The sequence below is a fragment of the Pezoporus flaviventris genome, unplaced genomic scaffold (assembly GCF_033815535.1).
Source record: "Pezoporus flaviventris isolate CSIRO_AGI_PZ_B2104156 unplaced genomic scaffold, CSIRO_AGI_Pfla_v1 ptg000015l, whole genome shotgun sequence".
Taxonomy (NCBI): Eukaryota; Metazoa; Chordata; class Aves; order Psittaciformes; family Psittacidae; genus Pezoporus; species Pezoporus flaviventris.
This window is the reverse complement of record NW_026892563.1, coordinates 7,289,664-7,309,710: the sequence shown is the minus strand read 5'-3', so window position 1 is coordinate 7,309,710 and position 20,047 is coordinate 7,289,664. Positions and strand designations below refer to the sequence as shown.

Here is a 20,047-nt window from a genome sequence, read left to right as displayed (position 1 = left end):
GCACATTGGTATTTTTTCGAATGTGTGGTTTCCTTTGATAATCACATCAAAGCATGCTGACTTTCTTGTTTTGCTACTTTTAAAAGATCTGATCTTCAAGTGCAAACCACATCTGAACGTTGTGATGTCAATAAAATGAGATGTATTCACAAACTTTTCCTGGAGATGCAGCAAAAGAAAATATTAAAGAGCTTCCATTAGGGTGCTTTTTTTCTTTTAATTTTATGCAAGATGGATTAAATATATTTTTTTTTAACGTATCAGGCAACAGCAGCAGGTTACAGAGGAGACAATCTTGTATTCTGGGAACACTGCTATAATACTTTTTATCACTGGCCATATGTTGAGTTTTCCCTAAGTTGTGTGTGACCTCCACAGCATACTTTCTCCTTGCCTGTTAATTGTCACTTCTGTCCTTCAGTACATTCATTATTCCAAGTCGGTTTTTATACTTTTCCTGCAAAGTGGCCTCAGGTGGGTGCCTGGTTACAAACATCATAAAGGTTTTTGGGGGTATTTTTTGCCTTAGAGACCAAACAAATATTTCTATAGACATAAATAAGTATTTATATAGAATCACATAGATGACTTAGAATTTCAGTATAAGCTAGAAGCTACTGCTCAGACAAATTTTGGAGTCAGTTTTGTGATTTTAAATAGAAAAGAACAAAAGAGTGGCTGAAAACCCACAAAAAGTACAAAGCATAAAGTGGTATGGTTTATTTCAGTTAAAACTTAGCAGATCACCGAGTGGTGATGAATATACAGCTCATCAATACATATCTGACTGGTGGAGCAGTTGTTTTCCTAAAGTCTGTCATTCATGGAACCTCCATATTTGCTTTCAGGAAACAAAGACGCAATTCTGGGTTCTGGGAGAGGAGCCCCACACACATTTCTTTAATCTTGCTGGGAAAGATGCAAGAGGAGCGTAATGTGGTGAAGGCCAGAGCCATTCTTCTTCCCATAAGCAATTCCCTAAAGCAGTGTGGTGGCAACCACTTTTTTCTTGTTGTAAGATGAACATATGCTATTAACTTCAAGGTAGGACAGGAGGTTGATAAAGAGCAGGCTGAAAGGCTTTTCAGAAGTTGCTGTTTATTAGTGGGAAAAGCTTTCACAAAGTGGAATGACCCATGTTTAGCAGTAGCTGCATGTATAATTAAGCCGCCACTCAGATGCCTGAGGGTTTCATTTAATTAGGGTTGATTCATAGTCTCAAAGGAACTGAGAGTTCAGCCTAAAGCTCAGAGTTAAAGGTGTTGTGAAGGCAGTGCTCTATTTCCAATTTGACTAATAGATTATTAGAAGAGAAGAGTCTTTTTGAGACTCTTAGCAGTATGTCTTATCAGATAGGCTTTATCAATAGGCTTTGGTGAGATACGACACTGACCTTAAAACACCTATATTTTATATGCTAGTAGGTTAAACATTACATTCCAAAAGATTTTCTTTTAATAAATATCTATATGCTAATGTAAAAAAAGAGAAGAACTCCAATAAAAACCTGCACAAAACCTCAAAGTTAAATTTCCTGGTATAATAAGAGGGATAGCATTCTAAGCTTTTCTTATTCAATCGCATCGAGTATGTCAGGCCCACAGAATGAAATTTTCAGAAGTGCTTAAGGGGTTTAGTAGCGGAAGCCTCTCTTGATTTCCAGAGAAATTTACACTCCTAAAATTCTTTTGGTAATTACGAAATCCCAGCATACTGTCCACGCAGCATTACCAAACAGCCCTGTGTGCAGCTAAAATATTTTTCATCTCCACTAGGACACCAAAGGGTCAGTTTCATCCTTGGTAAAATCACATACTCGAGTATGAATTTGGCAAATGTGCCTGTAAGCTGGCTCAAGTTCTAGAAAAATTTCTGTATGGGGTTCTGCAATTAACCCCTGTATGTTATTTATTTTTTTAGTGTTACCAAGAAGTGTTGCTTACCAAGACTCAGTAAAGCACATTTTCAAACCAATGAGAGAAAAACTGGTCTTGCAGTTGTGTCAGTTCACTTCCCAGTTTTGTTGAAGAATTTTCTGGATGATTTTGGGCAGATCATTTTAGGCCAGATGCTGCTCCCTCAAGTCATGGTGAATTGTGCGACACTTTGTGACTGCCCATGGACAACAGCATCTGGGCTTTAATATCCCCATTGCTCACACCCTGTAAATTCACTGCAAGGAGTTGCAAAGGGTTTTCATGTGGCAGTGGGAAGATTATCAATAGTCTAATTTTTCTGATTCCTTTTGTTCTTAGTCCTGTTTTACTTTGTAAACTAGCATCCCGTAACTTTATGATGTGATGTCCCCCAAAGTGTGATGCTGCTGGTGTATTAGTATGCAGAGGTTGAGCTGAGAAAGTTCTCTTTTGCCTTGGGCATCCAAATTTGAAAATGCAACTGAACTAAACTAGGAACTAAAGGAACTAAAATCAAATTTTTAAATGTCTGTGACAAAAATCTCTTGTATATTTACTGGTGAGTTTAAACGTGTCTTACTCTGTAAGTCATTGAGGTATTTGTAAATATAAATGCTCTGCAGAATAAAAAATGGATACATTTCATTTATAAATATTGATAAAAGCAGCTTCATATTTCTGGAATGTTCTTTTCCCTGTTCTCACCAGAAGACAAGTAACAGAGAGGTTAATCCCTGTTTAGTTATTATTTCATTGCATATTCCTTGTGTAGTTTTGTTTGGTTAAGACTGCTTGGCTTCTGTAAGAAATGGACAGCATGTCTCAGGAAACCTGATGATGTGTACTGTGTTTAGAGCACATCTGATGAATATAGTAGCCTATGTATCTGTAAGAACATAAAATAGGAAACATTTAATTTTTACTAACATGGAAATATACACGTAGTATTTCTATAGGATCCAGAAGCGTAGTAGGTACCTTACAGCTAAAAATTAAACAGATTTCACTTTTATAAACACTGCTTTCGAAGACCACAGCTGAATAAATAGCATACCTATAGGAGTATTGAAACCAGTCTTGCACGTGACTTTCAGAGGACATAAAATGTCCTTTGGCTAGGCATGCAACTCAAGTAAAGTTTTCAATTTAGTTTTTAGGTATGGGTAATCCAGCTGTTTCTTTTCAATCTTTATAGTGTTTGTTTGTTTTAACAGTGGACCTCCTGAGTCTTTCTGCTGCATGTGATGCCTTGGACCAGCACAATCTCAAACAAAATGACCAGCCGATGGATATTCTGCAGATCATTAACTGCTTGACCACCATTTATGATCGACTAGAACAAGAGCACAATAACCTCGTCAACGTTCCCCTCTGTGTGGACATGTGCCTCAACTGGCTGCTGAATGTCTATGACACGTATGTGTGGGTGCTCTGAACGTGGGGTGCTCAGGAGCTTCCCAGTAGCACAAGGAGAGGGGGAAAGGGTAGCAAGCTGTTTGCCTCATTGTAACATGAGTGGCTTGAAGCTGAAAAAAGGGTAGTTGAAGTGAAAGTTTAATAAACCTAATGCTTTAATGGCTGCATTTAGCTGAATCAATATAGCCCTTGGTTAGGCTTATAATCCTAGATTTATTAAGATAAGGAATGAGAGAGCCAGAATTAAAGCAGATTTCTGTGTTCAGAGCATTACTTGGACTGCATGTCCTCAGTATGTCATAGCTTTGCATGGCTTTTTAATTTACTTAGATAAATAAAAGAGAATTCAAGAGAAACACCATCATATAGACTCTTGCATGTGTCTGTACTTCTGGATGTTAAACCTATTCAGAGCTGTCTATTTTCTATAGTTTTCAATCTATAATTCTTGTTAAAAGATGGAAGAGGCTCATCCCTAATCTAATCTTCTTACAACCATTAGCAGTCAGGAGATTTGAGAAAAATGTCATGTAAAATTAATTTTAGAAAGTGTACCTGTAAATGTAAATACAACAGAGTAAATTTCCTCTAAGAAAGTTTACAGGTATTCCTATTCAGTGGGTTAATGAAGTTGCTCATAATACATAGTTAAATTCCAACACAGATTTGTAAACTAATTTTAGGATAAGCCATTATTTTTTGTTTTGTTGAAGTTAGTGAAAAAAATATGTCAGTGGAAGTTTTTAAGGTTCTTATTAGCAATTTCAGCCAGACATGCTCATTACTGTGGCAGAATAAACATTCCATATAGAAATGGAGGGACATGGAACAATTACTGTATTTGCGTTGGCATTTTGAACCACACTGAAGTGCCTTAACATTGTTCTTCCATCCACCACCCTGTATCACAGCACTGAAGCTTCGATGATCACCTGCAAAAAGTACAGATTTTTACAGTCTCTCCCTACAGGATCACCTCTGATAAGTCGGTTGCTTATAGCATCCTCTGCAGCAGCTGCAATATCCTGTATGGGATTACCAATATTACATTATATTTTTGTGTAGCGTACTGGTAGTAAGGGATGTAGCTATATTCATTTAAGAGTTAAGTTTTACTTCTTTTGTCTGCTTTGACTTTCCCAGAGCTCTGATCCACTTCTGAATTACCAACAACCATAAACAACATATAAAAAAGACACTCAGCAAAAAAATGAAGGTGTGCTAGGGATGTTAATCCAGATCAGCCACATTAGGGGCAAAGAGGGAACTAAAGGTTGTTCCACAAGCCACTCCTAAGATGGACCATCTGGTTTAGATTTGCCATGTCCAATCTAGTTTTCTTTATATTGCACTGTGCTGGAGGTACCACATTAGAATTTATAATTAACTGCCTCCAGGCAGCTCCCTAGGTATGCTCAGGAGCTGCATATTGCAGGATGCAATGAAACAGAGAGGTTTACAGAGAAGTGTTTTATGTGTGAGGAAGCTTGAAGCTATTTTGCCAAAATTCAGGTTTGAATTACTCTGGGAAGAGGGGTGACCTTGGGGTTACATGTGTTTCATTTTCATTGTAAACTTAATAGGCAGAGATCAACTGAAGTGCATAGCAGTACTGGAGACATTTAATTAAATATACTGGATCTTTACTTTTCTTATAATTGAAAACTGTCGTTTGTAAAGATATTAATCAAATTCACAGTCAATGACTGATCTAGTTATAGGCACAGCTCTGTGAATCTTGCACATTTCAGATTTGTTTTAACTGATCAGTCACTCATGTTTATTTGCAGTAGCATGTTAAATTATTGGTTTGACTTAGAAGGAGAGGAGAGTGAACCTAACAACTCATGATTCATGCAGGTTTCAATTTAATACACCTTGCAGAGAAATCATCATTCTACATTCTTCTCTTGTATAATTTGCATGAGCCTGGTATTCATCAGGAGTACTTTCTCAGGTCACAGATGATAATTAATTTGGGAAAGATTTGAAAGAGAGGAGTAAGAGGAGTGGAATGTGAAAAGCATAGGTAAACAACAAATGCTTGTTCATGATGAAAAATGCAAGATTCTTTAGTAAAAGGCTGCAAATTCTAAGTTCAGCTTTGTCTACCAGTTAGTCTACACTTTTCATAGGGTTTGCAGAGGAGGTGTGTGAGTAAATGGGCACCACTGGCTCCTACAACAGTTTCATAGGATTAAAAAGACCACATGCATCTTTGCTGAGCAGTGCAGCCTGATGCACGACTATGGCACATCTGTACATGATTTATTTTATTCCTCATGGTGTTCTTACTGGTGATGCTTCAAAACTGTTGTAAGGCCTGCTTCAAAAATGTCAGTTTTAGGCATTAGCTTCCTCTGTTCTGTGTGTTGTTGTGTATGTCTTTTTTTGCAATACTTTATCTATTTGAAATGCTAACAGGAATAAAAGTTTTGGGGGAAGCCAGCATCTGGAGGTAAACCAGATGACTGAGAGAAGATGTGAAGGTCTGTCATCGTGCCGCCTGCAGTGCAGAGGATGCTTTTCTTACAGTAGCATTAAAAAGTGAAAGTAATGACACAGGCATGTTACAAGGCAGGAATGAGGGGAAGGCTGACCGGAAGCAGCATGGGAGCTGATGTGGGGCATAGCAGCCCCTTGGCACTGTGTAGGACAGGTCTGAGTGCTGCGAGGAGGAGCTCAGAAACCATGCCATATTGTTAACAGCGTAGCTGCACGGCCCACCTGCCTTCCTGTGATTTCTAGGCAAGCTTCCTGAACGTCTTACAAGTGCCTCTGCTGCTGCGCATTGCTGGCAGATACTGCTCTTTCATGCTTAGCTCACTCTTGCCTTCTCAAACAAGTCAGGGCAGAGCTGACAGACAGTAAGCAAAGACTTTCTAAAAACAACTTCTGCATCTCATGTCAAATGAAAATGGAGCTATATTGTCTTTGGCAAAAGGGATGATTAGCTGTTCTGACAGGGACCTCAGCTCCTCTGAGAATAGCTCATCAGAAGCCTGTTCAAATAAGTGTTGGGTAAAGACTCTCTACTCTTACTTTGTAGTAAAAAAAAGAGGTAATTCTTTCCAAACCAGACTGTTTCTGGTTGAACTGATAAAACAGCACAATCAAATTCAGCTATATCTGTGAAGCCACAATCATATTTTATACTTTGTTTCTGATTTGCCTAATAACCAACCAGCATGTGTTGTGCAACATGATTCAGTGGGGGATGTTGTTTATGATGCCTATGGTACTGCAATGAACTTTGCTATATTAAACAAATTATGGGATGAATGGATCATGTTATCAGCCAACGTTTGTTTCTCATTAGGGGCCGAACAGGAAGGATCCGTGTCTTATCTTTCAAAACCGGTGTTGTATCCCTTTGCAAAGCACACCTGGAAGATAAATACAGATGTAAGTCAACATGATTCTTTTGGGTTTACTTTATGTTTATATTCTAGTTTTATTCCTCCTATTTATTGCATAAACATTTAAGTAGCATACAGATGTTAATTTGCTCCACCTTGTACTTTCCAGTTACTGGTTCAGACGTGGTTTTAGGTAGTTTAGCACAGAGGACCCCAGACTTTCTGATCATATCCCTAACAGTATGCATGTGAGCATGCACCCTAATAGATTTATTTAGGAATTATATGCATGTACCACACTGTACTAATATATTATGTACATTATAAAACGCACAAAAAAAGAAAAACAGATGTGATAAAGATGAAATAAACATTATTTTTAAATCTAATTTTTTAACAGCACAAAAATATTTTCTCACTGCATGCTAATGTGTGGACTGCATTGCACACTCCCTGGGGTATGAGAACTCCTCTTTGGCAACACAAGTTTAGCACACCTTCATACATAAAAATGCATGTCTGCAGGATATCTTGCATTACTCCATTTTAAAATGTGTTAACTTTAAAAAATGCTTTCCACAGCATAGCCAGGTTCTTATGATGTACATTGTGTTTAAATATAGTTGCTACTTTTAAATATATATTAAAGGTATGCAAGTTTTGCATATTTTAATAGGCCAAATCTTGAAATACTTGAAAAAATTCCACTTGAAGTTTCACTTTTATCTTACTAATGCATCAGTTCATTATTGAGGCTAGGATCTGGGAAAGAACTACTGGTTAAGAGTAGTTCTCAAGAGTAACCTTCTAGCTAAATTAAGTGGTATCATTCATGCATTTTAAACGAAACAGCCTTTAGGATTTGACCCAATACCATAGCAATTCTTCATCAATTGTTATTTTATTCTACTAATGGAAGTTGAAGAGTGCTAAGGAGAAAACAGGCAGTTCCAACAATGGAGACTGTGTAATTGGATCAGATTTTGGGGCAAACACTATAAATATCACAGTTTAGATGTCGGGATGTTTCATGTGTGTGTTGTGAAAAGTATTCAGAAAATCTTTTAAGAAAATCACTCAGGATGAATATTTTTCAGAATGATATTTCATTGAGGATTATCAAAAGTTGTAAGGGAAAACCATAACCCCTCTTTTTAAGGTTGTAGAAATGTTTTAATGATGGGGAAATTGAAAGCTGTATAGTTTGTGGGAGAGGAAGAAATTGTCTCTACCAGGCTGTGGTCTGGCTTCACCATCCATGTTGAAGTTGTGCTGCAGTTGCTATTAGTATTGCTGCAAGTATGTGATGAGTTGCACCTTTTAGAGTTTTTTTCTCATTTGTGCAGCTGAGCAGAGTTAGTTATTCTGGAGCACAACCAACTTCAGGCTTGCAGAGGTGATGGAAAGATCTATCCCCAAATTATTTATTATAAAAATAGACTAGTCAAGAGTGAAGTTCATGTAATTAAAAAACAATCCTTTCTCTATCCATTCCTTTATTCCTTCGGAAGAGAACAGGTGTCAAAGCAGCACTAGGAAAGTTACCTCGAGTAGTGATGAAGCACCTTTGTAATTGTATCCCTGGTGTCAGATAAAATACTAAGGCAGCTCTAAAAAGTAAGAAGAATTTATTCAGGTCATATATTGTCAACAGGGAGATTACCAAATAAATATTTCAGTCAAGGCAAACCTGATTTTTCTTCTTATGAACTCTAAAACCTCCTCAATGTATATGTAGTATAACTAATTCCCACCAAATTAAATTGAGCTTACAAAGGGATAATAATTCTGTCCTATAAGGATTTTTTTTAGAATGATGCAGTAACAAGTCATAGCTTCAAATGACATTTCACTTTGGAAGTGAAAACTTAATATGATAGTAACATTCTCAGTGGACGGCAGGTTCTGTCATACTGTAATGCTTTTCTTTCATTTTAGAAATACTCTTGGATTAAAAGATCACAGTATATTGAAATCATGGAGTTCTTGTTTTTCAGTTCAACTTGTCTGAAAGAGAAATGGATTCTCTTGAGTTGTGTGTTGATTGCTAAGACTTGAAAATGTACTGTCTGCTGTATGAGATTATTTTATAATTAAACAATGTTTTTAAAACATTTGTGTTGTTGTGGCTCAAAGATCCTGCTGTTTAGTTAGCTGTGTTCGAGAACACACCTGTTAGCCACAGGTGCTGTGTTAGAATGGCCTCTCTCCCCAGTACAAGCCAATATTGCTATTAAAAGCTATCACTAGACTGCATATTTCACAGAAAAAAAAAACAGTGTTTATGGAAAGAGAAGGAGCCAAACTTAAGCCATGCTTATGTTTATGTCCACCAAGGCTGTTGAGCACACTTGCAAGCCTTTGACATGATGCATGCTATTTGCCATATCCCTGTAGCAATGCCTTACTTAGCTCTGGTGTCCTTTTCCTTCCTCCAGACCTGTTCAAGCAAGTGGCAAGCTCCACTGGCTTCTGTGACCAGCGCCGACTGGGGCTCCTGCTGCACGACTCCATTCAGATTCCTCGGCAGCTGGGGGAAGTGGCCTCTTTCGGGGGCAGCAATATCGAGCCGAGTGTCAGAAGCTGCTTCCAGTTTGTAAGTTTGTGCTTCCTTGCTGTTAATTTTCTGATTTGTATTTCATGTCAAAGTAGCCTGTCTGTTCTGAAGAGAGCTGAAAATCTGGAAGACAGATTAGGGTACCGAGGGCTGTTTCATGGTAGTGTTCATTGGTCTATTAAACTGTTCCTTTGATAAGATTTATTTGAATTAGCCTGTTTCTCTGGCTGTGGTAGAAGAAGCCCAGATTATGCTGTTATCCAGACAGCAAATAGTTGTCATCATGTTTTATATTGTAGCTGAACCTTGCAAAGAGTTTAAGTCTTTGTTACAGCAGCTTCTGGTTTTACAAGTTTCTGTTTCCAGCAGTAGATCACCATTTATTGCTGTTGTGTAGGTGAACAGCAATGGTTAATCTAAATTTGGGGCATATACATACCAGTGACAGCCAGGTGCTCAGGGGAGCATAGGAAAGGAGCAATTGCCTGCAGTGCTGTCCAGGGACTAGGAGTGCTCAATGAGCTCCTTCCACTGCTTGAATGGATAATGCCCATTTTCTTTAAGGATTATTGAGAGAATTCTTGTCCTGTCTGTTGAGGAACACACAGCAAACTGGAGGCTCTTTTTCAAACTTGTGAATTATTTAATCTGGGAAGGAAGAGAGTTAGGGAATTATTCATCCTTATCCTAACCGCCAGCAGAATGCGCAAGATGAAGGCAGCTGCTTAATGAAAAGGTAGAGGAGGGGAGGTAATGTATAGTCTGTGATTAACTCTCAATGCATCTTCTGCATAACAATGGAAGAAATCCCATTACCTAACTGTCCCTGGGGGATTTTTTGTTTGGTTGGGGGCGGGGGAGTTGTTTGCTTTTTTGCCTGCTGCTCAAGTTTCATTATGTAGTGGTTTCAGTTCTGTAGTAAGCAAAACACAGCAAGTTTTTTTTTCAATGAATATTAATGCTTGAAAGTAGTCTTCTTGCACAGTGACTACGAAAAGAATCTAATTCTAAAATCGCTACAAACATCAGTTGTGAGGGGACATTTGCTGTATTTTTTAAATTTTCAACAGATTAATTCAACAGGGTTCACATTTTCCCATTTCCATCATTCATGTCTTGATCTTTTATAATTCTAATATGTATTTGATGCCATTTCCAAACTGATGTTGTATAGGGCCATATAACCCATGCTGATAAATTCTGTGTAGTAATGTTGATAGTTGCGTTAGACCCTGCTGTGGCTTTTAAGCTTCAAGTTTCACGTTGAGCTTTCAGGTGACACGAACACAAAATGATGCTGCAGCAAATCCATGGTCAAAAGCTCATTTGTTCAAATGACCTTCCTTAGAAATTAGGACTGCTCGAATCCTATCATTTCCCCAGGTGAATGGCAACAGTACTGGGAACATTGTTGAAAACCTGACGAAAGTGACCTTGGAATCTAACAAACCCATGGGTTTTTGGAAAGGGGGCTGCAATTGTGTGTGTTTATACAAGGAAGAAAACAATAAAATTCATTGTGGTGGGGGGCATAAAACCAGTTTTTATAAAGTAGGAAGACAACCTTGGAATAAATGTTTATTTGAATACAGTGAGTTTGCAACATTGTCATTACAAATGAAGACATGCCACTGAACTGAGTACCATACCGCTTCCAGCTGCTGGCATTTCTAGCAACAGCCCAAACAAGCTGGACACAACCTTTGACACGTTCATAAATCAGAAGGTAGAAAAACCTGAGGTTTCCTTCTCTTACCTGCACTGAAAAGTAGGTTTTCTTCTTATTTGCAATAAGAGAAATTGCATTCTTTTTTCTTCTCATTTTAACTTGCAGAGTGGAGGGTGATTTCTGACCTGGGTTGTGGCAGAACAGACAGTCTTCCAGGAAGACCAGCAAGTGGGGAGAGGCTCAGCTGAGGAGGGTGTCCTGGGTTCAGCAGTAGCAGTCATTTTTTCTCCTTCCTAGTAGCTGGTGCAGCGCTATGTTTTTGGCTTTCGGCCTGGGAACACCGATGTTTTTAGTTACTGCTCAAATGTGTAGTCTGACCAAGGACTTTGTGAGTCTCATGCTCTGCTAGGGAGGAGGGGAAGCCAGGAGGAAGCAGAGACAGGACACCTGCCCCAAATTAGACAAAGAGGTATTCCATACCACAGTACATCATGCCCAGGATGTAACTGGGAGTTACCTGGAAGGGCTAGTTCACTGTGGGGTTGGTCTAGGTATCAGTCGGTGCTTGGTTGGGCTGGGTATTATCAGTTGGCGGGTGGTATCGTATCCTCTTCCCTTGTTATTTCCCTTATCATTATTATTATTGGTGGTAGCAGCAGCGGTTTGTATTACACCTTAGTTACTAAACTGTTCTTATCTCAACCTGTGGGAGTTACATTCTTTCCATTCTCCTCCCCATCCCTCCGGGAGCAGGAGAAGGGGGGGAAAGGGTGGGGTGGAGGTGGGGAGTGGACTGCGTGGCTAACTTGACGACAGGGTTTAAACCACGACAGAGGGGGAATACAAAAATATATGGGAGGGAGCCCTAGGGAGAGGAACAACATGGGGAGAACCTTCATGGAGTGGAGATAGAAGGAACTAGGAGCAGAAAAATAACAGGCACCCTTTGGGAACACTGGTAAGAGCAGTAGTAGGAATAACAGTGATGAAGGAAGCAGAAGGGTGGGCGGGAGGAGGCACAAAAGAAAGGAGCAGCCAAGATTGGAGATGTGGGAAGAAGCAAGACCTTTCCAGAAGACAGGCACAGAGACTTTCTTTGGGTGTAGGATGGCGGTGCATGGGGGGCCTAAGGGTGCAGGGCCTGGGGGGCAGCACAGAGGTGCTGGGGGAGAGCAGGGAGCAGCCTGGGAAACAGAGCAGCTGGAGGAGCTGGGTAGCCAAGGAGGGTTGCACAAGGCTCCCAGTGGCCTCCTTTTAGGGGAGTGAGATAATTCAATTATTAAAAGTACTGTGAGGATCCATAGTTTACATGACTGTGTGGAACTAAATTAAGTCTTTCTTTGTACTCCCACAGTGAGGAGTGCTTTTTCTTTAGGGTTTGTTTGGGTTTTTTTTCCTTTCTGGTGATGACAGGCCAGCAATAAGTTGCGGTCATGTCAGAGTCTGCAACAAATGTGTGCTTCAGAAATGGCTCTCCCAGCCCCCTTAGGTTAGGTGCCCTGGCAACGGCCTTGTCTGCCTGCACAACAGAAGGAGAAAAAGGGATGTTTATCATTCCCTGCAATAACAGGGGAAATCTCCTGCTTTTCAGTCTGAAGTGGGAGTCCTTGGGAATGAGGGTTGAGGAGGAGGGGCTTCCCAGGCCAGCTGTTGGGAGCAGCTTCCCTGCTGCCCACTCCTGCCTGCACTCTGGGTCCACTTACCCCAGGATGCTGCTGTTGTCCTGGTGCTTTTCATCCCCTCCCAGCACCAACTCTTACTCTCCATAGTTTCCTTCATATATGGGAAGGTGCTGATAGTAATTGTTGGGAGAAGTGCATTATGGGACTCATCTTTGCTATGTGGGGTAGGGGGATCTAATTTGTGCATTGAGATTTAAAGAAAAAATATTTTTACACCAGAGAAAAGAGCTTTATCTAAGGACCATTTCAAGACTATGTAGTTCTGCCTGGGCTCAGACTGCATCAAAGCAATCTATAGATCCATGAAAAATTGTGTGAATGCAGTATTACTGCAGTGTGAAAGCACTTTCCTTTTAGTTCTGTGACAGGTACTCTTTTTTTTTTTAAATAAACAGGATAGGGAATTGATATGGACTGAAGGACACGCACACTGTGTTTTAACCACAGTGGGAAATTATTAATATGCTTTCCTTGTATACTGTAAATAGGACTTAGGAATTCACATCACTGCCTTGCATGAGTTACTGTGACACTAGGGCTTTTAAGAAATGTGATGTGAAAACAGAATGCAGCTGAGATGAAAATGTCTCTTGCTGTTTCTCAGTAAACTCTTAGATATTTGGTTCTTGGGTATAAACTACTTTAAGTATGCTTTCCTGCAAGGGTGTGCTTGATGTGACAAGCTAGTACAGATAAAGGTAAGGAGTAATGAAATGAGTACAGTTAATTCAAGTTTGTATTTTAAACCTTGTTTCATTTTCACTTTAACAGAGGAAAGTATTTTGATATTCTGTTTTGTAGTCTTAAATTCTAGGTTTATACTTGTTCAATGATACGGCAAGATCAGCCTGTTGTTAACAACCACATAAATGTGTCCAAATCCAGTGTGTTTACTCAGGCAAATAAAAGCCAAAATAGGAGCTTGTTAGTCCTTTAAGGTGGAGTTTGGGTATGGCAAATTCTGGGCCAGGACCCTGATAGTGACTTTAGCCATAAATGCTGTGATTTGAATTGATTGGGTGGTCGTTTTGTGAAGGGTGTGTTTTTGGGGGGGGGGGTTGTTGTTGTTGTCGCTGGGGTTTTGTTTTTTTTTTAATCAGTTAATACTGTGTACAAATACCTACATACAGTTATATAGAGGTCTATATGAAAATAATGTACAAATGCAACGTTACTCTTGAGGGACTCGATCTTTTTTGGGAGATCCAGGCAGCTCTTTTTTCTATTTATAGGATAATTCTTCTCCTTTGGCTGATACGGGAGAACTGGCCTAAGGAACTAGCAAATCCTTCCTCAAGCTGCTATGCTGTTAATGTCATAGAATCCTAGAATAGTTAGGGTTGGAAAGGACCTTAAGATCATCTAGTTCCAACCCCCCTGCCATGGGCAGGGACACCTCACACCCAAAGCTCTGTCCAACCTGGCCTTGAACACCGCCAGGGATGGAGCATTCACCAGAATGTCATAAACCAGCAATTTGGGGTTTGTTTCAGCAAGGGTTTGAGAACCCATGCCTGACTTTGGGGGAGGCACGCTTGAAGAGATCCCCAAGTGAACTGCTTTGGAGAGCCATTTTAAAGTGGTTTAGGGATGGGGAGCAGGAAGATGCTGTTTTTCAAGTGTGGATGATATAAAGCTGTACACTAATTCACTTCTGGGTTCATGTTTTTTTTTATCTTATTACTCTTTTCCACATTGCTAAAGCATTGACTGGAGGAGTCAATGCAATCAAGTGTAATGCAAGAGTGGATGACAAGGTTGAACAGGGTTTGTTCTGCCTCCAGGGGGACAGGACTGCTGTTCATGGCCTGCTCTGCATCTTTAAACTTTAACAAGTCATAAGAATCCAGTTCCTCAGTTTTGTTTGTCCAAGATAATATTTACCTAAACTAACATAAAGCTTTCCATCCCAAATGAAAAATGCCATTAAACTAACAATGTTAATCTATTTCCAGTTAATCTCCTACACTGCATGTAAACAGAATATAGCTCATCAAAAAACGTTATCAGACATTTCTGCTATATTGTCTGATTTTGCCAAAAAATACGTCACATTGTTCATATCAAACCATGACTCTATTTTGGAGCATATTTTATATTATGGATAGATAAAGTTAATATAGCACAGGATATTTTTTTTAAACTACTAGCTGGAATAAGACAGGGGGAAAAAAGCCCCGAAGGTTTCAACTGCCAAGTATTGCATGAAGATGCTAGCACAACCCGACTTCCTATTCCCCCATTGTTTCTGCAGAATAAATACTGAAAAACAGATGTCTGGAACATAATGAATTTGAATGTCTCCCATAACAAATTGTTACTTGTAATCTGGAAAGGGCTTTATGAATTCTACTTTATGATTCACTCAGTTATTACCATAAAAATCACGAGTTGCACAGAAATGTGTTCAAGAGAAGAACCATTAATATTCTTTACAGCTTAATCTTGTTGGTTCAGATACAAACTGTATGAATTCAGACTTTTCCCCTTATGCAAAATCTTCAGCTGCTGCCTTTACCGGATTTAGAGATTATTAACAAAATCGCAAGAGCAGCTCAGGGAACATTCAAGAACTGTCTATCCTATGCCATCTGACCCTGACCAGCTTTCCTTCACGTGGCTTTAAATCTTCATGTAATATAATTCGGAACCAGTTCTGATACATTTTAATGCACCTAATCTCTCTGAGCACGGGTTTTGTACAGCCAGCCCCGTGGAGCTCTGGGTACGCAGCTATTGGGGCTGCTGGCAGTCGGTGGTGACTGCAAAATTAAAATAGATCTTTGGATGTTACAGAAAGTCTTTCACTCTGCAGCATTTCCCTTGCAAATTTAAAGCAGCTACAAGGGGAGAGCAGCGCTTTGAGCAGCTCATTCTTATTCTGACTGCAGCTTGCACTGCAGCATTTCTGTACTCTTCATGGTTCTTTATTAGAAATGGCATATTAAAGAGATCCTCAAATTTTTTTGGAGGCTTAGAGGACCTCTGTGTAGAAAGTGTAATGTTTTGCCAGTGTAGTTCCTGGCTCACTGAGTGAGCCCCAGAAAATCTCTCCCCAGCCCCTGTACTGCCCTGGCTGCTAGCTGAAGGACAGACATCTAGATGATCATTTTTATAAATACGCCTTTCTTTTACGAGAGCTCTAGATTTAATTTTGTTGAATCCACTGATGTCCTGCAGCAGAACGTGGTATCTGGTGTTCCAAACAATTCCTGTTGCCAGTGTTGGCTGGACTTTATTGTACTTTTGATTTTCTCCCTTTTTCTTTGGAAGGGGTTCCTAAATTCTGTAGCATCATGAAAAAACAGAGAAGCAGGATTTAATGCAGAAGCCTTTAGAAATATTGCAGTGTGTGGAAAACAAAGCAAAGCTAAAAAGGTTATTCTATTTCATATAAGACCTGTAGTTAAATCATGAGGGACTTTGTCAGGATTAACTGTAGATATGTTGTGGTTTGGTGGTTTGATGGTTTTGCCCCAAACATCCAAAAAGGATTCATATGACTATATTAAAAATCCTTATATGTGGTTCTTAAATGCAGTGATAGGAGTCTGTAGATGGTTTCCCAAACTTGTATTTCAAGAAGAAAGCCTTGACCAGAAAAATCTCTTTGTTTCTAATTAACCAAAGTATTACAGCAGCATTTAATGCATTGCATTAAAGGTCCATTTTAATACAATGCATTATTCAGGAGATAGTCCCTTGTTGGTTTGTTTAGGGTTTTTTCCACATCTTTCTTGTGGCCAGGGGTTCTGTCTTGGAGACTGCATTTTTCTCAGTCTCCAAGTATTGATCAGTTAATATGTTTGTCAAGATTATAAACAGTGTTAGCTTTAAAAACAAACAAGCAAAACCCACAAACCCAATAGCAACAAACAACCCCACACACACCTAATGGGTTTTCCTTATAGTGCTCTCTCCTTGTTGTGGTATTTTCCCTTCAAATTAGTGCTAGCGTTTTTAGCTTAATAAAGTTTTAGCTGTGCCATACTACACTCAGATTTCTTGAGAAACTGGAAAAGCAGCTGAGACTAACTGTAAAAAACTCCAGTACTCAATCCCCTCTTCATCTTGGTCCATGTACATGATACATTAATGCTTATTATTTATTTAAATGCTTCAAATAGGTTTGGAACCACAAAGGAAGACAGACTGCCTTGTGAAGTTTGAAATACAAAAGACTGGCCCACTGAGGGCTGTGTTTGAAAGTCCAAAGAAAAGAGCAACAGAGGATTTAAATATATTCAGCCCATAAATATGCTGTTTCTGTTGGGTAGAATGGAAGGAAATGTCTCAGGGAATTTGAATTAGCACAAGTGGTGGTTTGGAGAAATGGAGCAGGTTGCTATCCTGCTTCATCACTTGGGCTGTTCCCTGTGAAGACCTGTGCTCCTCCCTCCTGTCCTTCCCTTAACTGTTTTCACCTGATCCATCAACTCTCTTTCAGTGTTGAAACCAGCTCCCAGGTTCTCAGATAACCACTTTTATGCTGGCTTCTTACCATCCTGCACACTGGAGGTACATTTCTCAGATAACCACTTTTATGCTGGCTTCTTACCATCCTGCACACTGGAGGTCCATTCCCCATAAACACTGACTGTCACGTCACTGTTTTCCTTAAAACCCCTTTGAATGTTCTTTGCCTTTATTCTGCACTGTTCTTTGCAGTGGCTAGCCTGACCTCTACCTGTCCAGATAGATCACTGTTATCCCCCTTTGCCTTGTGTTTGTTGTCCCTTTGCTGTTTGTTTTTCCATAGTGTATGTGCTGCCAGGGAGGGCTGATACATCAGTTTTCCGTGTGTGCATGGTGCCCGTTGCAGTGGGATTGAGCTCTGATTGAGCTGCCTCAAAGTTACCATCAAACGGATACCTGAAATAATCACTGGTTAGGATGTGGTAGGAAGGCAGCAGAGGAATGGGGCTGCCAGGAAGCGTTCATAGACTCTTTGCTGTTCGCAAAGAGGTGAAAGTGGAAAGGAGTAGAATATAAGGCTAAATCATTTGTATTCTGTGGGACAAGACTGTGTTGTGTTTTTAGGCAGTGACAAGAAATTTAGAGATGATGTGGTGTGAAGAGTGAATTTTGAGTCATTTAAGGAGGCAGAGTTCACATGTTCAGCAGCAGGCTTGAGAAAGGATTTGAATGATTTCCTTATGTCTGTGTTTTGAAGAATGGTGTGATAATGATTTTAAGGAGAAAGGAATTTTGATCAAAAGACATGGAGTTTTTAGTGCTTGGATAACACAAACTGTGTCTAAAATAGGTGAGAAGCAGTGCTATGGGGGTTTGGATCAGAGAGACAGGAAACACGAGATCAGGTATGAAAGGTGATGCTCTAAGTGAATGATTTTCTCTGTGACAGAGTGTATGGTAGTGATGTCTATTGTAAGAGGGAATTAGAGATTTGAAACGTTTGTAGTAGTTTCAGTTCTTGGCTTGAAGGCAGGATCCTGGAGATTATTTTTATTTTATTTACAAATGGCTGGATTGGGTGAAAAGCTGGACAGATAATGGAGTAGGCAGGAAGCAAACAGCTTGAACTGTTACTTAGCTGGTAGTAGTTAAATCACTTGTGCTCATCCTCTGTCTTTCTCCCCTTGTGTTGCAGGCCAACAACAAACCAGAGATCGAAGCAGCCCTTTTCCTGGACTGGATGAGGCTGGAACCACAGTCTATGGTGTGGCTGCCCGTCTTGCACAGGGTGGCTGCTGCTGAGACTGCCAAACACCAAGCGAAGTGTAACATCTGCAAGGAGTGCCCAATTATTGGATTCAGGTACAAACTCGCTCCCTTTCTGCCATGTGTACAGCTGCATAGTAGGTCCAGAGCTCTGCTTGTTTCCAGACAAATCAAGTGCTTGATTTTATGCATTTTGTTCAAGGAAAAAATAATTGTGATGGGCCATGAGGGAGAGTAACACCTAGACTGAGTACAGTGATGCAAGAGTTGATGAGGACAAGTCATCTGTCAGTTATGATATGGCACTCTCTGTGTCCCAGTCTTTCCGTGCTTCAACTAAAGTATTGGTGGATTGCACAACTAGAACTATTTGCTTTACATTCAGTGTCCCATATATGCAGTTACATTTTCTGAACCGGATCCTAACAAATTGCTTTCTATCAGGGGCAGGGAAATGCCTTGAAAAATCACAGACTGTAAAGCTACGTGTGTGTTTCTCAGAGAAAGAATGTTGTTGGTAGAACATTAACCTGGAGTGGGGGAAATGTTACTGGTCTATTTAAACATCTGGATCGACACTATGGTTACTATGGCAATGAATAAGTCACTGTGTTGTAAAATGGCTGTGTTGGTATGCCTGTTGAGAATCCACTTAACGGCTAAGTAAATACTCACTTTCAATTATGCCTAGACTTGTTTTATCACTTTGCTTCGCAATAGCTGCTTTGTATGGTTTCTGTCATTTTTATGATAGGTCGTCTTTTACCGTTGTCATTTGTCCTTCTATGGTATTGTGTTGTTTACAAAGAACTTGCTGTAATTTTGTTTCTAAAACCCAGATAGACAACAGGAGCAAGCAGTATCACAATAGAAAAGCCATCATTTTGCTTTAAATGTGAGAGTATGAATGTTGCTTTTATGCATGTAATGGGGCAGTTCTTTCTAGTATGCAATTTCATGGGCAGTGGGAAACGGGAAAAAATGGAGGTATTTCTTTGATTTGAATCCCAGGTCTCTTCAGGGAGGCTGTTTCTCTGATCACCTAAATTATTCTCTTCTTGCTCTTATTCCTCTTGAATATCTTAACTGGGAAATGATAAGTATTACTGAGGAAGAGGTAGGGATGAGAAGTGAGCAGTTCAACACATTCACAAAGGCTAATTTTCCCATTCCCAGATATAGTTTATGAACTACTGAATTACTTACACAGTTTTATATAAACAGCCAAAGACCAGTAGGTGGAATTGAAAAATGCAGCGCTTGGAAAATCAAAGGATAGCAAGTGAATGGATAGTCTGTAGTGAGCGTCGAGAACTCGGGAAGTAGACACTGGATCTCTGTGTTTTCATCTAATTTTACTTGACTGATCTCATCTGTCTCTTAAATTTATATAACAAATCTATTATCATGATAGTAGAATCTGTCTGTCTCAGATTTTTTTTTCTGGCTTTGCAAGCCACTGAAACCCTGTGTACACACTTGACAAAAAGATACTGTATTGGAAGGCTTTTAGAAAGCTAATACTGTGTGTCTCAGTACATGTAAAACAACGTTCTTTTGAGGTCATTGTGACTGAACTGCTTCGCGTATTTGGAACAAGACAACCCTTATGCCTCTAGCTCTTTCAGGCACTTCAGCATAGCAGATACAGCAGTTAGCTACCTCACAGAGCTGATGAGGTTAAATAATGGCCCAAAAGGGCGCTCAGAGTTTTGCATGGATGGAATGCCATACAGGAAAATTGTTTTGTTAGAGGTGATAGGAAA

At 39.7% G+C, this 20,047-nt stretch overlaps 1 protein-coding gene across 24 annotated transcripts in view; it reads left to right on the top strand.

Annotated features, from left to right (window-relative positions):
* DMD (dystrophin) overlaps positions 1–20,047 on the top strand; it is a 1,205,254-nt gene that overhangs the window by 1,144,767 nt on the left and 40,440 nt on the right. For all 24 annotated transcript variants that reach the window (XM_061453343.1, XM_061453346.1, XM_061453349.1 and 21 more), the window contains 4 exons: positions 3,131–3,332; positions 6,652–6,737; positions 9,130–9,287; positions 18,211–18,377. In XM_061453343.1, coding sequence (XP_061309327.1) covers positions 3,131–3,332; positions 6,652–6,737; positions 9,130–9,287; positions 18,211–18,377 — 613 coding nt within the window. The remainder of the gene's footprint in view (positions 1–3,130; positions 3,333–6,651; positions 6,738–9,129; positions 9,288–18,210; positions 18,378–20,047) is intronic.